Raw genomic sequence first — 20,896 nt, forward strand, 5'->3', positions numbered from 1 at the left:
ATTAAAGTGTGACAAACATGCAAAAAAAAAAAAAAAAAAAAAATCATGAAGGGGGTAAGCTCTTTTTCACACCACTGTATATATAATTCGAAATTGAGAAAAGTGTTGGATATTGGTGAAAAGTGTGTTTTATTGTAGCGCCATGAGTGTTGAATTTAGAGACATTTTTAAATTTGGTTTTCAAAAGAAAGATTGCTATCAAAGATCACTTCTACACTTTAGAAGCAAATTTACACTTCTCAGTTTCTCCAGATGAAAAGACCAAGATAAACTCGCATGTGTTTCATCTAGAGTTTTAAAAGAGTTATTTTGCTCAAATTCACCAAAATACCAAAGTCTGCAATCAAAAGCAAAACATCTGATTATGAACTAATTTCTCATCAAATTTTCCCAAGACCAAAACTTTCTGGTAACCAAATGATATTTCTCTAAATGAATGATTACATTTACAGGTTACTGTATGTTTGCATTAATGTTCAATCATGGATTTTGATGTAACAACACAAACATTGTACATGTGATTTACTGGCTTTTGAGTCGAATGAAGATGTTTTTCTCTTTTATTTGATCTGTTCAAACATCAGTGTGTCTGGTTTGATCTGTCGGTGGATAAACAGCTTCTGCTGGATGTTTGTCGTCTCTGTGTGCGTCAGCAGTTTGTGGCTGAAGTATTTCTTCATTTTCTCTCCTGCTAATAAGAAGATCACAATCTTCCACTCCACACTAAACATCTTTACACTGAAATAAAGTGAATCCATCAACAGTCAAATAAGAGTCGCAGGTCAGAGGTCAAATATGATTGGCAGCTCACAGCACTAAATAACACACCAGTAGATTCAGATATCTAGTCCAATATTTCACTCTTCTGCTATTAGTTTTCATTCAGGCCCAGAATTCATTTGAAAATGTAAGATCGGCAAAAACTTGTTGATTTTCGTGATGGTAAAGGAGACGGATGTGTGAGCGGAAACTAACTGAGGATGGGAGGATTCACACACACCCAGATAAATATCACAGTCAATATCACAATCTGAGTGCTTTCAGACATTTTAAGAGTCACTATCGTGGGCTTTTCAGTGAACCGATGAAGAAAATGTTCCTCAAGTTAGTTTTGCTCTGTTTGTGGCGTCTGGATGGTGAGTTTTAAATGTGTTTTTATGGCTTCAGTTGTTTCTGTTCTGGTACCATGTGATAAATTACTGGTTAAATTAGTTAGAGAAGATTAACATTCACTGTTAGTGTCAGCGACGGTGGCTGTAGTGAAGCGCACGACTCAGGAAATAACTCAAATGGTTTAAATGTGACATTAAACATTAAAAATGTCTTTTTTAGTTATTGATCCATATATAAATCTATTTCTCTTTTCATTCATCATCTTTTGACTTTGTGCTGCTGCAGAATATTATTCACGTCACATTTAAATGATTCAAAGTATTTCAGTGAAGCTTCATCAAACCAACATCAAGTGATTTTAAAGCTTTAATCTGTGAAAAACTCTGTTCTTCAGGAGTGTTTGGTTATTATAAACAGAAGAGAGTGTTTGAGGGAGATTCAGTCACTCTAAACTCTGATCCTACTGAAATGAAGAATAATGTTTGGATGAAGTGGTGGTTTAAAGATCATAAATACACTTTAATAGCTGAAATCAATAAACGGGCCGACAGATTCACTGTAAATGATGATGTTCTTGATGGGAGATTCAGAGACAGACTGAAGCTGGACAATCAAACTGGATCTCTGACCATCACAAACTTCACAATGAAACATGCTGGAGATTATAAACTACAGACTGGTTACTATAAGAGTGTTGATTTCCGTCTCATTGTCATTGGTGAGTTCAATATCATTTTCACCTGTTTTATATTTTAATCAGCACAAAGATTCAATTAATAATCCAAACTAAATTTTGCTTCTGTTGTTTAATGATGAAATTTCAAATTTAAGTTTAAAACCATTTACTTTCATAAATGAGTGTCTTAATCTGTGTTGAACCTGTTTGTGTTTGTTCTCCATGTGTGTGTTTGATTCAGTGTCAGTGAAGGAGGGAGATTCAGTCACTCTCGACTCTACTCTTACTGAAATGAAGGATGATGATGATATTCAGTGGTGGATTGGAGATTATAAAAATGCTGTAATAGCTGAAATCAATAAACGGGGCATCAGATTCACTGTAAATGATGATGTTCTTGATGGGAGATTCAGAGACAGACTGAAGCTGGACAATCAAACTGGATCTCTGACCATCACAAACATCACAATGAATCATAGTGGAAATTATGAAGTACAGACCAAGGATATAAGGGTTGATTTCTATCTCGCTGTCATTGGTGAGTTAAAACATTTTCTCTTTCGATATTACACTTGTACTGCATCATTTGCCTTATTATTATAAGGCAAGACGCTACAGGGAAAACTCCTTTTTCACCAATTTCTGAAGCCTTACAGCAAGCCAGTAGTGAGCAAGCCAATTTGATCGGCAGTCAGAACAGCTCGCCACTCACATTCTCAAGCAGCCTGGTCAGCGCTTCGCTCCTGAGCTGCCTGCAGCACCGAGCATATGCTTCCCGGTGTTTCATTTACATTTATTCATTTGGGAGACGCTTTTATCCAAAGAGACTTACAAGTGAGGAATACAACAAGTGAGTCGTCATGACGAGGCAAATAGACACAAGAAGTGCTCACAATACAAGTTATAGGCAGTGCTCAGAGAGGGATTAAAGGAAGTGAAAGGATAGGTATAGGATTTTTTTTTAGTATGAGGATCACAAAAGAGATGAGTTTTCAGCTGTCTTTTGAATATTGCCAGGGATTCTGCACTCCGGATGAAGACAGGAAGATCATTCCACTAGCAAGGGACAGTGAACATGTTCTGGAGAGTGATTTCGAGCCTCTCTGTGATGGTACCACAAGCCTTCGCTCCTTTGAAGGCCGTAGGTTTCTGGTAAGAGTGTAGACTCGTAAGAGTGAGTGGAAGTAGGAGGGTGCTGAGCCTGTGGTAGATCTGTAAGCAAACGTCAACACCTTGAATTTGATGTGAACAGCAAGTGGTAGCCAGTGCAGAGAGATGTGAAGTGGGCTCTTTTGGGCTCGTTGAAGACGAGACGTGCTGCTGCGTTCTGAATCATTTGTAGAGGCTTGACTGTGCATGATGGCAGTCCAGCCAGAAGAGCATTGCAGTAATCAAGCCTAGAAATGACCAGAGCCTGGACCAGAAGTTGTGTTGCATGTTCTGTTAGAAAGGGCCTGATTTTCCTGATATTGTAAAGTGCAAATCTGCATGACCGAGCTGTCTTTGCAATGTGGTCTTTGAAGGTCAGTTGGTCATCAAGGATTACTCCAAGATTTCTGGCCGAATTTGATGGAGTAATTGAGGATGTACCTAGCTGGATGCTGAAATCATGATTTAGAGTCAGATTGGCAGGGAAGATGAGAAGCTCAGTCTTAGCCAGGTTGAGCTGCAGATGATGTGAAGTTAATAAATGTAATTTCGGGAGGAGTACGGCCATCTAATCTTCCAATTAATACCAAGGTATAAAACCAGCATCTTACCTCTTTCTGTTGTTAGTTCTTTTGGCATTCCTCCTCCTCCCCTTCTCCTCCTTTTGTACTAATTTTGCTTGTTATACAGGGGCAATCGGAGCTCGAGAAGGATATTCTTTCCAAGCCCCTCTATAGCAGACAGCAAGCCAAATCTGTTTACCACTTACGCTAAGATTATTTGGGCACACAAACTCATGAAGTTCTTTCATCCATGCCGAGATGTCCGCCAGACAGCTTGTGATTTGTGCAGCTACTGTGGGATCATCTGGTTGGAATGAAAGGAAGAGTTGTGTGTCATCAGCATAGCAATGGTAGGAGAAACCATGTGCCTGAATGCTGGGACCAAGTGATGTAGTATAAATGGAGAAGAGGAGGGGTCCAAGAACTGAACCCTGAGGAACACCCGTGGTCAGTTAATGAGCTTTGGATACCTCCCCTCTCCAGGCAACCCTGAAAGACCTTCCTGAGAGATAGGATTCAAACCAGAGAAGTGGAGTACCTGTGATGCCCAGTGACGAGAGGGTGGACAGGAGGATCTGATGATTCACCGTGTCAAAGGCAGCAGATAGATCGAGCAGAATGAGAACTGATGATTTGGAATCAGCCTTTGCAATCCGCAGGGATTCAGTGACCGACAGCAGTGCAGTCTCAGTCGAGTGGCCACTCTTGAAACCAGATTGATTGACATCCAATTGGTTGCTCTGTGAGAGGAAAGATGACACCTGGTTGAAAACAACTCGTTCAAGTGTTTTTCCTATGAAGGGTAGGAGAGAAACAGGTCTGTATCTGTCTACAAGAGACGTGTTTAATGTGGGTTTCTTAAGCAGTGGGGTTACCCGAGCCTGCTTGAATGTGTTAGGGAAAGTGCCAGTGTGGAGAGATGTGTTGATGATGTGTGTCAGTGCTGGTAAAAGTGTGGGAGCGATGGCTTGTAGAAGGTGTGTGGGGATGGGATCTAGAGGGCAGGTGGTGGGATGGCTGGAGAGGAGAAGTTTGGATACTTCTGTCTCAGTGAGGGAGGAGAATGAAGAGAGGAGGTGTGTGGCTGTGTGTGTGGAGCGGAGAACTGACTGCTGATGGTAGATGTTTTGTCAGTGAAAAACTTAGCAAAATTATCAGCAGTTAGAGATGAGGTGGGTGGTGGTGGAGGGGGACGGAGGAGAGAGTTGAATGTTTTGAAAAGTGTGTGTGTGTTTGAAGCACTGTTGATTTTGCTGTGGAAAGTTTTGGAGTTGTAGATTAAAAGTAACAAAGAAATGATCAGAAATGTGCAGAGGATTTACCAAAATGTTGTCAGTGATGCTGTTGCGAGTGTAAATTAGGTCAAGTTGGTTGCCAGATTTGTGTGTACTTGTGGTGATGAGCCGATTGAGATCGAATGAGGCTAGAAGAGAGTGGAAGTCTGAAGCATAAGGCTTCTCTAGATGAATGTTGTGTAATATATAACGACGTAGCGGTTATTAATCAATTTATGGATGAAATATGAATATAATAATTCATAAAGCCTTATGAATAAATTATGATTCATATATCGACCCAACGGGGAATTAAACATATATTGTGAATTAATTACAACGAATTATAATCAATTACATATATGTTTAGTTCTGGTTTACTAATTATTTAGCGAAACTGTTGGTTTGTCCAGCAAACTGCAGCTCCTCAGAATGTTATAAAATATTAGGAACGGAGTTATTCTCTGGCCAATGATATTATAGCATCAAAGCATAAAACGATCGAAAAACTTTAAAGTGACTTGGTCTTCAGTTGAAAGAACAAACAGAGCAATCTAGCATGAATTAAGTGTTTAATATATGCAGCTACGACTACAGAGATTATACGTCTAAAATATATACAGAAGGTATACACATATATATACACAAAAGTGAAAATGAAGAAAAGACAGGAAAAGAAAGATGATCAAAGAATGGCAAATTACACAGTTAAACCTTTTTGAGAGAGCCAGCACAGAAATCAGTTTAAACAAATTTCAGGTAAATTCTAATACTTGCTTATTGGTTCAAGTCCGTGTGTAGCAGTTTCAATGCGCCTGGCTGGGTTGGTCCTTTCAGAGAGGGTTTCTCCGGCGGGGTTTTCAAAAGAGGTTTAAACTTAAGTAACTTAACCGAAGAGAGAGAGAGAAAGAGAGAGTCCAGAGAAGTGGTCCCGAAGATGAGCGCGATGGCAGCGCGTGGTCACAGGAGGCGTCCGTGCACGAGGTGCTCGTGAGACCATCGGGAGACAAAGGAGAGGAAGGAGAAGGAGAAGGTGTATGTCGTTGTTTTTATGGAAACCCAAGCTAACACACCTCCTGAATTGTAGCGACCAATAGATGCGCAGCACTATTTGGCGGGCAAAGTTCCTTTGTTTGGTCTCCTAGCTGAATTTGCATACTTAATGACTATCAGATCGGATTTCGAGATGGAGTCCGTTCTTCACAGGATCATTAAACACATAGAAAAATGCATTTGTCCGCTGTGTGACATATCTCAATGAATAGCTCGAGTCCGGAGCTTTACGGAGAGATCAAACTTGACAGATCAGAAAGGCATAGAAAGGAAGTTATGGTTTACAGACAGAATTCTATCATTAAAATGCACACTAGCACAAATACACTCATTTAAACACTAGAAAACATGCATACGCTTCAAAATACAGGATGGGTATATGTTGGCATAGTTGTATTTTACATATACAGTCAAAAATGTATGTTTGTGTGTTTCTGTATGTGTCTCTGTGTGTGTTTTTGTGTGTGCCTGTGTGTGTGGGCGTTGGAATGTGGATCTGGCCCGTAGTCCACATGAGGGGCCCCTTTGATGTCCTAAGAGCAAGGAAATTGGGCCTCCTGTGTTACCTCGGAGGGCAACAAAGGTGTCAAGTGGGCTCATCTTTAGCAGACTGTTCGGAGCCGATTTAGTGATTAACGAACACAGTTCATCAGGTTAAAAGCGTTCTGAAAACTCCAAAGTTTATTGATTATCCTGATACATGTGCATATGCTACAGTTGAAATCGCCAAAAACTACAAGTGGGTTACCATCCTCTGGGAATGAGGACAGCAGCATGTCCAGTTTCTCTACAAAGGTACCCAGTTGGCCTAGAGGGCGATAAATTACTACGATATGAATTTTGACAGGAATAAGGGTTGTAATACCATGAAACTCAAATGAATTGTTGTTGCAACGAGAGAAATGAGTCGAGAATTTCCAGTTGTCAGAAATGAGAAGACCTGTGCCCCCACCCCTCCCAGATTGGCGAGGAGTATGAGAGAAAGTGACTTAAGATGGATACTGACACCATTTTCTTCCAGAGCTGCTGTGCAGCCAAAATTATATACCAGCTAACGAGTTCGTTTGACCATATAATCTTTAGGGTATTAGATTAGCTAATTTGGCTTGCTGTCCACTGAGGAGGGGCTCGATGAAGCAGCTTCAACTCGAGCTCTGATATACGCCCCCAGTGAATAAATATAGATTATGATTACATAGGGCAAGGTACCTGAGATGAAGGTGAGTTTGGGGAGGTGGAGGGATGCTGGAACAGCTGAGACTGAAGAGAGGTAAGCAGCTGCTTATATACTCTGGCTGTTGATTGGAAGATTAGATGGGCTCGCTCCTCCCTAAATTACGTTTAGGAACTTCACTTATCACTGTAAAGCTGCTTTAACACAATCTGCATTGTAAAAAGAATATATAAATAAAGGTGACTTGACTTGATGATGGGCGCAGCGAGTGTGTGCAACATCTGGGGAAATCTCACGCAGAAGCCAGAAACCAGGTCCTTTCTGCATAAGCCTCACAATTGTGACCAGCTTATGAATCCCCGTCTATGGCCCAAACAAGTCTGGGTAATGACTATATTTTGTGTTCCCTATATGCGCTCTAGGCTATATGGGATTGGGAGGAGGACTACAGTGTCTTTCAGTCCCCGATTTGTCTGGCCCATCCTGCCCTATGTGCATCCGTCACGAGCCCTTCTTAGTCGCCCCCTTCATAGCACGCCGTGATTGGACTGTCCCCGTAGTGTCTTGCCTTATAATAATAATAAGGAAAACTTATTGTTTTTAAAACTTGTTTTTAATGACAAAGTTGAAATTAATTCATACAGTGCTCAGCATAAATGAGTAAAAACTTAAACGTAAACGACCCCACAACAAAAACTACTACATCTAGTACTTTCAATGGCCTCCATGATTTTTTAATAAATAATTAGACTCACCTTGTTAAATTAGACATTTGAAGTCTAAGATTTTGCTTTGCTCCAGAGACTTTCAGTGGGGTGTACTTTGAGTAAAACTGAAAATTTTGTTCTTTAAGTTATATTATTAACCTTACTTTCATGTTTTAAGTTAAACAGATGTCATATTAAACTTAGTCTTGTCAACATTTTGGAAATTGTTTTTGTGTTCATTGAGATGTTACTTTTCAAAGGGGTGTACTCACTTACGCTGAGCACTATACAGCATTTAGTTTCTTTTTGCTGTTTTATGATATTGTTTATTTCAATTTTAAATTTTAAACTATTGAATATACAAAACGATTATAATCAGTTTATCTGTGACAAACTCTGTTTCAGTGTCAGTGACGGAGGGAGATTCAGTCACTTTCAACTCTACTCTTACTGAAATTAAGGATAATGGTATGATTCAGTGGAGGTTTGGAAACACTTTAATAGCTGAAATTGATAAACAGGACGACATATTCACTGTATATGATGATGATGATGAAGATGATGATGATGAAGATGATGATGATGATGTTCTTGATGGGAGATTCAGAGACAGACTGAAGCTGGACAATCAAACTGGATCTCTGACCATCACAAACATCACAATGAAACACACTGGAGTTTATGAACTATGGACCAAAACTTTCATCAGGCATTCTTATTATATTCATCTCATTGTCTACGGTGAGTTAAATATCAGTTTCACATGTTTTATTTATTACAGCTAGATCTAAAGAAGTATCTTATCATGACTAATGAGTTCAAATGACTAATTCTCTCACTTTCACATGAACAGCAGGTTTATATTTAACTTTCTATTAAATAGTTTTAAATGCTCTACTTTTGATCATCTTGGTTCCTCTGGATGTTTCTTGAATCTCTTCATTCATCCTCATTTCTCTTTATTCTCTGATGTTTTTCAGCTCGTCTGCCTGTTCCTGTCATCAGCAGTAACTCTTCTCAATGTTCTTCATCATCATCATCATGTTCATTGGTGTGTTCAGTGGTGAATGTGAGTCATGTGACTCTCTCCTGGTACAAAGGAAACAGTTCATTGTCCAGCATCAGTGTGTCTGATCTCAGCATCAGTCTCTCTCTACCTCTGGAGGTGGAATATCATGATAAAAACACCTACAGCTGTGTGCTGAACAATCCCATCAGCCACCAGACTCAACATCTGAACATCACTCAACTCTGTCACACATGTTCAGGTACGGCAGCGCTGATGATATTAGCGTTTATTGACTGAGCTGATCTCACTTTGATGTTTTTATTCCTCAGTCCACTGTTGTGGTCCTACTGAAGCTGTGATCCGATTGGTCCTCTCTGCTCTGGTGGGCGTGGCTACTGTCATTCTTGTGGTTTATGACATCAGATCCAGAAGAGCTGAAGGAGATCAAGCACATATTCACACATCAGGTACATGATTGATGATGACTGATTCAGCATATATTAATATTGGTGAGATTGATTAATTTATGGCTTTACATGTTCATCTTTTTCAGGAAGTGCTTAAATCTGAAGCAGAACGCTGAACTTTAAAGATTCTTCAAGTGTGTTTTTGTCATAATAAATACTGATGATTATTTGAGCTTCTCTTTCAGGGTCAGATTTGTAAAACTCTTATTTGTAAGGCTTTATTGTTTATATTTCTCTCAGAGACACACAGATCTCACTTTACTACTACTGCTGTATATTTGTCATGTGTATTTTACACTGTTGTTGAGGATCAAATTAAAATAGCATCTTTTTAATGTGTCTGACGGAGTTGACACAAATTCAGTTCTGAAGTGAATAAATGTACATTTTCAGAAGAAAACATTTTCAGAAAAACCTGTTCCCTTACATGTTCATTAGCTGAGACCTTTGTCTACAAATATATCAGTTTATAATAATGTGTTATTCAATAATAAAAACTAACATCTAAAACATGTTTTGTCTCTTCTCTCAAGAATCAGTGAGATTAAGTTCAGACTTCTATTCTTGCCATAACTCTGATATCATTTCATGATCACTACATTCACTTGCGTCTTGTGTTTTGGGTTCACTAACATCGTCCTGTCAGAGTCTCTGTAACAATTGTAGTCACACATTTATTTCAATAATAATTCCAGATTCTGTAGAAATGCTCTCTGTTACAGTCACAGCTGTGTGTATTTGTGTAAAACATTCTTTATGAACTCCTACACTATTTTTAATACTTTAATACTATTTGTGCAGTTTAATATTGGGAATATAAATGCTTTCTGCACCCAAGATGTAGTCTCATGCTCTTTTATTAGTAATTTTTCTTTTCTTTCTTTATCCATTCATCAGTCCTTACTATGTCTCCATTATATCTGCTGAACTTTAACTAGATATCTCTCTTTTCTTTAGACTATCTTCACATGGCCTTGATGTCTCCATTTCCCTTTCTTCCTGGCATCTGCTACCTTCATCAGCTGGTCATTTTGTGTTTAAGCTTTTTGTCCTTTTTCCCCATTTTTGGAGGCTGTCCTATAGTATCTCTGCGTCATTGATGTCTTGACCTTGGCATCTCTACAGCACTGTTAACAATTTCCCTGTATTTTTACAGTACAGTACTGGCAGCAGGGTTGCCAGCAATGTACTGTATTTCGCTTTACAGCAATGTACTGTAATGCAATTTTACAGTACAAAGAACAGTACTGTATAACTACATAACAGTATTTTACTGTATTTTTACAGTATTTTGTAATTTGATCCAGTTTTACTGTATTTTACTATATTGTAATATATATTGTTATTTTACTGTTAAATATTACTTATAATCATTGCTAATAATGATAAAATATATAATTATATAATACATAGGTTAGAATAGTACATACATACTATAGTTAGTAACATTACAATAGCACTATACTACAGAATAACATTACAAATCAAAAGGCAAACCAAACAGAGTAAATTTAAAAAATATATTTTTATTCAATCAATATATTTAAACATTTCAAAACATTTCAGAATTGTCACCATCTTTCGCCCCATCAGCAACGGCCCTGGTACAGTGCATCAGAAATTTGATTTATCTTAAAAAGTGAGCAACAACAACAAGTGTCCCACAAGATTCACCCCTAACTGAAGGGCACGTGGATGGCTGCAAATAGGCCACAGTCCCTCAGTGTGAAGTCTTCCATTTAAACAAAAAGGACCGAACGAAGCTGTTGACATGTGGGTTGATGGCCATCACTCTGCACCACCGTCCTGGTCTTCTGCTCACTCCCTGTCGGGCAGTACATTTCTTCCCTCCAATGCCAAAACTGTAACAAAGTCAAGGCACAAACACAAATACACGTATTACAAAAACTGTTATCCACAGCACCAATAAAGATGAACAGACAGTGTAAGATAGAAATGTCAAATGAAAATTCTGTAGCAAAACAAAATGCAACTTATTTTAAAGTTTAAAAGGTTGTATTATTATGGCTAATACTTACAAATACGCTTCCTTGTGAAAGCAATGCACTTCCCAGGATGCAAAGACAAGTGGACCACACTGCTGGAAGAAATCAAAATAAATGTTTATTCATTGATGTTGCTTGTTGGGGATAGGCTAACACATACACTGTTGCCACATGCATTTCATATAGGCCTACTTCAATAATACATCTAGTTTAGTAAAATATTATCCTTGACCTTGCTGAATATATTGCCATGGCATGCATTATACTTGCTTTGTTGTCTAATAGATAATTATTAACGGTGATAAAAGTAATTTACACCCCAATTAATATATTTTTTTAATTATCATAATCGTTTATTGTCATTACAGTCACTATGCTACAGAACAGGGTCTTCTTGCCCAAACAGATGCAGTAATAATCTGATCAAGTTAACAATAGCCAATCTTTCTGACCCCAAACCACCCATTTACAGTACGTTTCAAGTGAAACTTAAGTATTTTCGATCTGGGCCGTCTTTTTTCATGTTTTTGTGCCTAAGCACTAACTGTGATGGCCGCTGCAGCCGTCAGCGGACTGCAAATATAAGTTAACTACGTTTGAGCTTGTGTGCACCATCAGTGTACGACTATAAAAGTGCTTGTTTTTCTCACTGACAGGCTAGCATCGGACAACATTATGGAAAGGATCCCCACAGGAATAGACTTTTTTTTAATCGCAAGATCCTTTTTGTTTAAACACAAACGGCCGTCTATCGATCTCCCAGCAGATTCCAACCTCGCGCTCATTAGTAAAACAAACTTCGTTCAAACTCGACAGAAACAAATTAAAACTCAACAAACCCGTTTCGGTTCGTCTTTCCACGGTTCCAACAATCATCGACATCGAGTTTGGTCGAAATAACCCCTAAACTAATTCACTGAGTTAGATTTTAAAATGTCAGGAGAGCAGCGGGGCAAAACAGCGCGTACACATCTAATAACGGTGTTTTCGACTACAGCTAGCAACATTCGCTGGCTAAATGTTTAGTTTCATTCCAGAATAAAAACGATGCACTTTGTAAAAACCTAATAGTAAAATTAACTTACCGAACTTCCAGAAATACACCGTTCTGCTTCTCCAGTCACCAGCGGCCGTGTTCTTCTGTCTGTGTGATGTGACGTCAGGTCAGGTGGCGCATTATTTACAGCAATCCTGTATTATTGCCTGGTATATTACAGCCAGGTTACAGCAGGGTTACAGCAACACTAAAATATACTGTAAAATATTCCCGCTCAATCAAAATTACCCAGAATGCAATATAAATTACAGTATTTTACTGTAATATAGAAATGTGGTACTGTACTGTAGGTTTTTACAGTAATGTGCTGCTAAATCTACAGCGACATTTAACAGTGAGGTGTTGATGTTATTATAATCTAAATTATTATCACTATATTTTCCACACCTTTTTAGTAGGCTATACCTTTCGAATCTGCGTATTCTTATCTAGTTATCACCAAGATAATCAGACAATATAGATATATTTGATTAGTCTTTCTCTATTTCATTTCCACTGGTGGGAATAATGCTGTTCAATAATCAAAACGTTGTTCAAAGTATATGTTGGAATTTGTTCCCCTACTTTCTGTTTATAAAATAGTCAGAACTAGAAAGGGTGAACTCTCTCTCTCTCTCTCTCTCTCAGATTCAGATTGGTTGAGGTAGTGGTCACAGTGCAGCAGGAAGTGTGTCTGAGATCACAGTGAACACAGTCTCTGCTCTCGCGGCTGCCATCTGTCTGTGCCGTCCTCTCTCTACAGCTAGGCTATGATCATATATGTTCTTTCACACAGCTCAGATATTCTGCTGGTTTGTAGTCTCTTTTTAGTTGTAAATTGAGCTCCATCTTCTTTTGTAATTTAGTGGCATCTTTCCAATAGTTGATGTAATTTTGTTTTTGTAATTGAACAGTTTAGTTGTGCCAGATTGTGGTGTGCAGGTTTGGCTGTAGTTTCAGCACCAGCTGTGAGAGGGCGCCCTTGAGCAGGTTCTGCTCCTGACACTGCAGAGCTTCAGTCTGGCATGAGCTCGATTCACTGCATTTCAGGTGCTGGTAGAATTTCAGAGCTCATTTTTGGATGGTTATCAATAAAGGGTACTGTCCTCATTCAGCTCTGCATGAGTTGTTTGGTGTCGCTCTGTTTACTTTTAAGATGCTTTTACAAATTTGAGTATGCAGAGTTTCGGTTTCCTCTTTTTCCCATTTTCAGAAATCTTGGGTTTTTAGAGGTCCCCGTAGCTGGACTTGATTGAGACATTTGCAAAAGGCTTAAAATTAATGAGGCAAATATTGTCTCGTCCGGGGAACTCCAGGCCCAGTCTCTTTCACTGGATGATTCGGATCCAGCTACTCAATCTCAGCACACTGCAGAGTAGAGTGGGTCTGGCGGTGGGCTTCCACTATCTGAAGTCACAGGTTGAGCTTTGTAGGTCACCTCACCATTGGTTAGAACCATTAAGGAGATGAGGTCACTGAATTGATATAGAAAGGAATTAAGGGGGCATTTATTCATAATTTTATATATTATATTTTACATTATTACATTGGGGCAATTTAACTGGGGCCCTGGAGCTCCAATTATTATGGAAGGTTATCATGACACCCTTACCATGTGCCTCCTCTCATCTGAGAGTTGTTTTCTTAATATAGTGGGTAGCATTAGAACAAATCTCACCTGTTGTGATGTGGCTTGGCCTCCTCTCAATTGGAGAGTCATCTTGAAACCAAGGCCACCGCTCATCTGAGCTCCAGGTATTTGATATTTCAAGTGTTCGGCCCTCTGGGGGCTGCCTAGATAACCATTCTGTTGTGAGTGAGTTGGCTTAGAGGGTCTTTCTAAAAAGCTGAAGCCACTGCTCTACTGAGCTCCAGGCGAGATCATGATTTCAAGTGTATAGCCGTCTTTAGGCCTCCTTGATCAAGCACCCTATGCTCCTCTCTCTGAGAGAGTATGAAGCACTATGCTGAAGCCTCGGCTCCCCTAAACTCCAGCTAGATCATGACTTCAAGCGTTCTGCCCTCTGTGGGCCCTCTTGACAATCACCCTGTGGTGAGTGAGCTGGCTTTCTCTCATCTGAGAGCCACTACGTCGAAGCTGCTGCTACATTTTGAAATTTGTTTTGAATATGCATTGCAGTACTGTATGAGTAGAATATATTGTATTTTAGAGGTTAAGTACATGTTCAAATAAAAAGTTTAAAAGTCAAAGTCTCTCTCTCTCTCTTAGTCTTACTCTCTTCTTGCAGCTCCTCGTTCTTTTCACTCACAAGATTTCTCACATGGCCCCTCCTCTCTCTGTCAGAGGCAGTCCGCCCTCTCTCTCTCTCTCTCTCTCTCTCTCTCTTATCACAGTCACCATTTACTTTTGCTATAGGAGAGAGAAACAAGTGTTCTTTCCTGATTCTAGTTTATCTCTATCAGTGGATATTGTTCTTTTTTCAAACAGTCATAATCTGTGCATCATTAATGAAAGAGAGAGAAAAACAGATTCTTTCTCTATTCACACACACAAGTCACCGGGTCACTGTTTATTTCTATCAGGTACTTCTTATTTTCTTAATAACAGCGTGTGAAATTTAGAAAATTGTTTCCTTTGTTTTGTGAAGCCTTGTGCCAGCCACCGTGGTCCTATCCTGACCTCTTCCTGGCTCCTGGCTGGCTCACCAGTAATGTTGTGGCAAATTCAATGTCTCAGTGTCGCTTCAGTTCTGGTCTCAAAGAAATCTCTCAGAGTCGAATTTCCAGGTCTCAGAAGCTTTAACTTTATTGTCAAGCAACAAAGTGAGATGCCAGCTGTTCATCTGATCATCTCACTTGCAACACGATTGAAACTAGAGGTTGCAGCATTTAGCCTCCTTGTTAGTGCATCCGACTCCCATGCCAGACACCCAGGTTCGAGGCCCGCACCTCCATCTGTCAGTCAAACAGACAAACAGGCAGCAGCTAGAGAGGCTGGGAATGTCACGATTGCTGATCCGCTGTCTCATCCTGTTGTCTGCGTGTGTGTGCGTTCGGTCACGTAATCGGTTCGTGTGGGCATCGCTGCTGATTGTCATGATCAGCGGCAGCTGTTTCTCATCACCTCAGCCTATTTAATGCCCTGTCTTTCGTCTCTTGTTTGTCAGATCGTTGTATGAAGTACCCTGTGTTGTTTCCTGTGTTCCTCGTGTGTGTTTCCTGTTGGATCAGAGATCTTCGTGCCGTTGTGTTCCTGTCTCTTGTTCTTCGTTGGATTATTCTCGTTGATCATCACCTGATCTTCACTCACCCGGACTTCAATCACGATCTTCACTCACCTGTTCCACAGCTCATCGAAGTCCCTGCATCATCGCTCTCCTGCTGACTGCCACATTACCTCTGTTTCCTGGTGTGAAGCTCAATAAATGAGATTATTTAACTTGCACTTGCATCTGCCTTTTATTTCCCGTGACAGAGAAAATCTCATCTATCACCGCACCATCAGTAGTGGTGCTCTACAGGGATGTGTGCTCACCCCATTGCTCTTCTTCCTCTACACCTACAACTGCACCACAAAAGATCCCTCCGGCAAGGTCCTGAAGATTACAGATGACACCACACTCATCGGCCTCTTCCAGTACAGTGACGAGTCTGCTTACAGACAGGTGGTTAAAGAGCTGGCCGTCTGGTGCAGTTATAACAACCTGGAGCTGAACACACTCAAAACAGTGCAGATGATAGTGGACTTCAGGAGAAACACTCCAGCATTATTCCCACTCTTCATCATGGACAGCACTGAGGCAGCAGTGGAGTCATTCAGGTTCTTGGGCACCATCATCTCTCAGGACCTGAAGTGGGAGTTCCACATAGACTCCAGCGTGAAAAAGTCCCAGCAGAGACTATACTTCCTTCACCAGCTGAGGAAGTTCAACCTACCACAGGAGCTGCTGAAACAGTTCTACTCTGCAGTGTTGACAGAACCGGGCTAATATGGTCACACTTCCTGGTTCTAGTAAGAACTCAACACAGGCAAACATTACACATGTGATTTACTGGCTTTTGAGTCAAATGAACCCTGTGATGATTTTCTCTTTTATTTGATCTGTTCAAACATCAGTGTGTCTGGTTTGATCTGTCGGTGGATAAACAGCTTCTGCTGGATGTTTGTCGTCTCTGTGTGCGTCAGCAGTTTGAGGTTGAAGTATTTCTTCATTTTCTCTCCTGATAATAAGAAGGTCACTATCTTCCACTCCACACTAAACATCTTTACACTGAAATAAAGTGAATCCATCAACAGTCAAATAAGAGTCACAGGTCAGAGGTCAAATATGATTGGCAGCTCACAGCACTAAATAACACACCAGTAGATTCAGATATCTAGTCCAATATTTCACTCTTCTGCTGTTAGTTTTCATTCAGGCCCAGAATTCATTTGAAAATGTAAGATCAGCAAAAGCTTGTTGATTTTCGTGATGTTAAAGGAGACGGATGTGTGAGTGGAAACTAACTGAGTTTGGGGGAGGATTCACACACAACCAGATAAATATCAAAGTTCAGTGTGTTTCAGATCAATCTGAGGGTTTTCAGACATTTTAAGAGTTACTATCGTGGGCTTTTCAGTGAAGCGATGAAGAAAATGTTCCTCAAGTTAGTTTTGCTCTGTTTGTGGCGTCTGGATGGTGAGTTTTAAATGTGTTTTTATGGCTTCAGTTGTGTCTGTTCTGGTACCATGTGATGAATTACTGGTTAAATTAGTTAGAGAAGATTAACATTCACTGTTAGTGTCAGCGACGGTGGCTGTAGTGAAGCGCACGACTCAGGAAATAACTAAAAGAACAGTTTTTAATCTGTTACGAACCTGTCTTTTCCTTTGTCACATGGTGGTGGAAGTGTGGCGTTTGGATGTGACGTAAATGTCCAATTGGATAATTTATGGGTGGAGAGTATAAATAGCCGGCTGATCTACTCAACAGTACTTCCTCTGGTAGAACGTGTTTCTCCAGAGAAGTCATTTGCTCCAACCTGCTTTCATTTTTGTTCTTCCCAACCTTTCCTACCCACTGGATTCTTATTTTCTTTTGGTTTATTTACTCCCCTAGACATTGTGCTATTTTGTTTGGAACAGATAATTTTGTAATAAACAACATGGCAATTCAAAGAACTCATTTGTGTTTGTGATCCTCTTTATGTTATGGTCAGGAACGAGCTGGCTGTGACAAATCTAATAATCCACAAAATACACAGGAGAATCATGAGGAGAAACACAACCACGTAACGTAGACGATACCGGACGATGAACTGAACAGAACTCAGGCTTTAAATAACAGGGACTGTTAAAGATTTGGTGTGAAGAGAGTATTAAGTGCCTTCAGGGTTGTTTTGAATGTATTTTGTGGGACCCACAAAAACATATAAAATATATCCTAATAACAAACCATGTGTATCAAAGAAATTTAAACAACTATTAATTCAGAAGAAAATAGCTTATTATAATAACAATGTCTCAGCTAAAAGAGACATTCAAAGAGAATTCAAAAGACAAACTAAAGTAGATAAGACCTTAATCAAAAAATTGAGGCTACAATGTCACAAGGAAATTCTAAACAGGTCTGGGAGGGAATCAGGACGATGATTGATATCCCACATAAGAGTATAGAGAAGAAAAACATAAATATGACAGCCACAGATGGGAAAAAAGATTTTGAGCTATCAAACAGGTTAAGTTTGTTCTTTTCTCATTTTTGAGTGGAATAGTGAAGAGAGAAATAAAAATGAAGAAAATATCTTGACATTGACTAATATTTTTTCTATCATAGAAGAAGCTGATGTCAAGAAAATGTTTCAAAAATGCACAATACACACTATAATACAATACACAAGAGTCCTGGGACAGATAATATTTGTGGTTATGTCTTAAAAACCTGTGCTCAGCAATTATCTACAGTTTTTGCTCTGTTGTTTCAAAAGTCTTTTGACCAGCATGTAGTGTCAACTATATGAAAAAACTTTAACTATAGTACTGATTCCTAAAATGAACATGCTTGCATAATGGTCTGAAACTATTCTGATTCGTTCGGGCCGCTCTGTCACTGAATCATCTGAAGAGGTTTCTCGCTCAGTAAAACAAACAGACCATATATCAAGAGAACAAATAGCGCTGTTGTTTAGTTGATTCACTAGTTTGATCTACGCTGCACAGCCAAGTGTCAATCATTTGACAGTGGTAGTGAGTAGCCAGTACGGTTTTACCTGTGGTTACCAAGTCAGTCTCACTGTCAGAATATCTTCATTTAAGCCTATAATAATATGATAATTATAAATAAAACAATTCTTACCAATAACTATGAGGTTGTATAATTAATATATATATATTTTTTATAATTTAAATAGTTGTACAAATCTGTAAATTACTAAGTTTTTACTTATGGTCTTATATCTGCATACTGTTGGGTTTCACATTTCCAAGTAAATACAATGCTTTTAAGGTATATTTTAGCTCATTTATTGAAAGTGTTATGCGCCACCACAACCCTCCACTTTTCGGTTTGATGATCCAGCCCTCAAATTAAGCTAATTGAATAGTTCTGCACTAAACTAATAATGAGCAGTGGGTTCTGGGAAATGTAGTCTGGGATTAACAGAGTCTACAGAGACAATAATGGATGAGGCTGCCATCTGCTGGTACATAATGGCATCTGCAGCTGACAGGTAAAACATAGGGGGCAGCTTCCAGATGCTCCAACACAAAAGAACCGGTGGGAAGCAGAGCAGAGGTGGAGCCGGCGACAGGAAGGTGGGCCAGGACCATGGAGCAGAAACAGATGCAGGAGGAGAAGCAGGACCAAGAGCCAGAGACCAGCAAGCTGGATGTGAGGAGATCATAAAGCCAGGGATTACCAAGGACGAAGCCTGCTGGACAGAAGGTCTCCAGAGTAGTCATTATAATGGTGCTTTTGTCAAAAATGATTGATGAGTTAACAGGTGATCTGACCTATGACATTTGACATTTATGACATATGATATTTACCCTCAGGATATATCCCCTCCCCCTCAACGGTTGACCTTTGACATTGGTTATCAATATGACTACTGATCCCTGCATTTTTGAAATACTTATGTTGTTGACCTATGGGTCCTTTGGGGGTGGAACAAATTGATGATTTTTGACTGTGCAAATTGGAAGTCCTGGGGGTAATTTTTGAACTTTCTGGGTCACACATGTGTTGAGCAGATGTGTGGTGGCATCCGCATTCCTGCTCACGGGCCACTCTTATCGCTCTCTCTCTGTGCAAGTGACAAAAATAAGAATCTATTGAAGAAACAGTTGGATCAAAATAACAAAAGAATAAACATGGTATATTTTATGAATTAGACTACACACACATTTCAAACATTCAGTTCTTTAAATAATTATAAATAAAATATATAATTGTATATAACATTGTTAATATAAGAGCCATTATTTGAATAATGCAATTTAATATTAAAGTTAGAAATGCATGAATAAGATATAATTTTAATTTGTTTGGATTTATATGTATATTTGTTAAACACCCCCATGTTTATTCTGTAATGGTTTGCTCTGTTTTATTATTTATACTTCCAATTTGCACGGTCAAATATCATCAATTCATTCCACTCCCAAAGGATGCAGGGATTGGGTCGCTAGTGAGCATACAATGGAGTAAGTGGTGTTGAACTTAATTCCAAAAATGTGCTATAAAATAACAATTTTAGCAAAAACTAGATTTTGCTAAAATTTTTATTTTATAGCACATTTTTGGCAAATTTACACTGCCCTCCAAAAGTTTGGAAACACCCCTGGCAAAGTGTGGTTTTGGACGATATCAGCATAAATCCTGATCATTTTTTGGTGCAAATACATTACAGTAACTTGACATTATCATTGAAGACCAGCAATAATAATTTTCATTTTGATTACATAATAATGCCGATATATACATGTTAAAGTCAGACATGCCCCTTTGCCAGCTGTGATGTCTGGTTACTGGTTTAAACTTGGCCCAGGTTTGTAAAAGATTTTTGGGTCAGCACACATTGATAGCTTCAGCAATTGATTGCCAATTAAGTTTAGAAAACAATAAACCAATCAGAACCCAGTTTAGGTCAGATAGCTGCTAATGGTGGATATTTTGATGAATCGAAAATTTAAGTTTTTTTTTTTTATGTATAAACTGTTTATGTAATAAAATATGTTTTCATAGTTTTTGTTGTCCCTTATCAGTGCAAAATTATCACAAATTAAAAAGGATTCATGCCAATATTGTCCAAAACCCCACTTTTCTAGGGCGTTTCTAAACTTTTTCCTAATACCCGTGAGAGCTCTCTGAATAACGAGTACCTGTGTCATTTACTCAAATGGTGACTAAGTTGCGTAAATATAAATACAGCGGCCCTGCGAACACTAGGCCGCAGACGTCCTCGACTCAAGCTTCCACCGCCTCTGGCGATCTGCCTTCTATTTCGGAACTAGAATCGACGATGGACACAGAGAGCTGGAACCTAGATTTTATGCTCCTAAATGAAACATGGCTTAAAGACAGTTGCAGTTCAACAATCCTGAATGAAACCCCCTCCTAACTTTACTTTTATGAGTGTCTGCAGAGCTGTTAGGAGAGGTGGAGGTGTAGCTGCTCTATTTAAAGATGTCTATCAATGCAAGCAAGTGTCATTTGGTGATTACTTGT

The 20,896-nt window shown here is 39.2% G+C and overlaps 1 protein-coding gene across 2 annotated transcripts; it reads left to right on the plus strand.

Annotated features, from left to right (window-relative positions):
- Positions 1 to 49: 49 nt before the first annotated feature.
- On the plus strand, positions 50 to 10,483 carry LOC125263048. Of its 2 annotated transcripts, none has more exons than XR_007183678.1 (6): positions 50 to 1,136; positions 1,508 to 1,831; positions 2,031 to 2,327; positions 8,115 to 8,450; positions 8,690 to 9,185; positions 9,272 to 10,483. XR_007183678.1 is itself a non-coding variant. In XM_048181908.1 (6 exons), exons 1-6 carry the CDS (start codon positions 956 to 958, stop codon positions 9,280 to 9,282), a joined length of 1,437 nt encoding a protein of 478 aa, XP_048037865.1. In that variant the 5' UTR covers positions 50 to 955; the 3' UTR covers positions 9,283 to 10,483. The 2 variants fall into 2 exon arrangements, 1 of the variants encoding a protein (XP_048037865.1); XM_048181908.1 differs by having other exon boundaries at positions 8,690 to 8,977.
- The last annotated feature ends 10,413 nt before the right edge of the window (positions 10,484 to 20,896 follow it).

This window comes from Megalobrama amblycephala, linkage group LG2 (genome assembly GCF_018812025.1).
Source record: "Megalobrama amblycephala isolate DHTTF-2021 linkage group LG2, ASM1881202v1, whole genome shotgun sequence".
Taxonomy (NCBI): Eukaryota; Metazoa; Chordata; class Actinopteri; order Cypriniformes; family Xenocyprididae; genus Megalobrama; species Megalobrama amblycephala.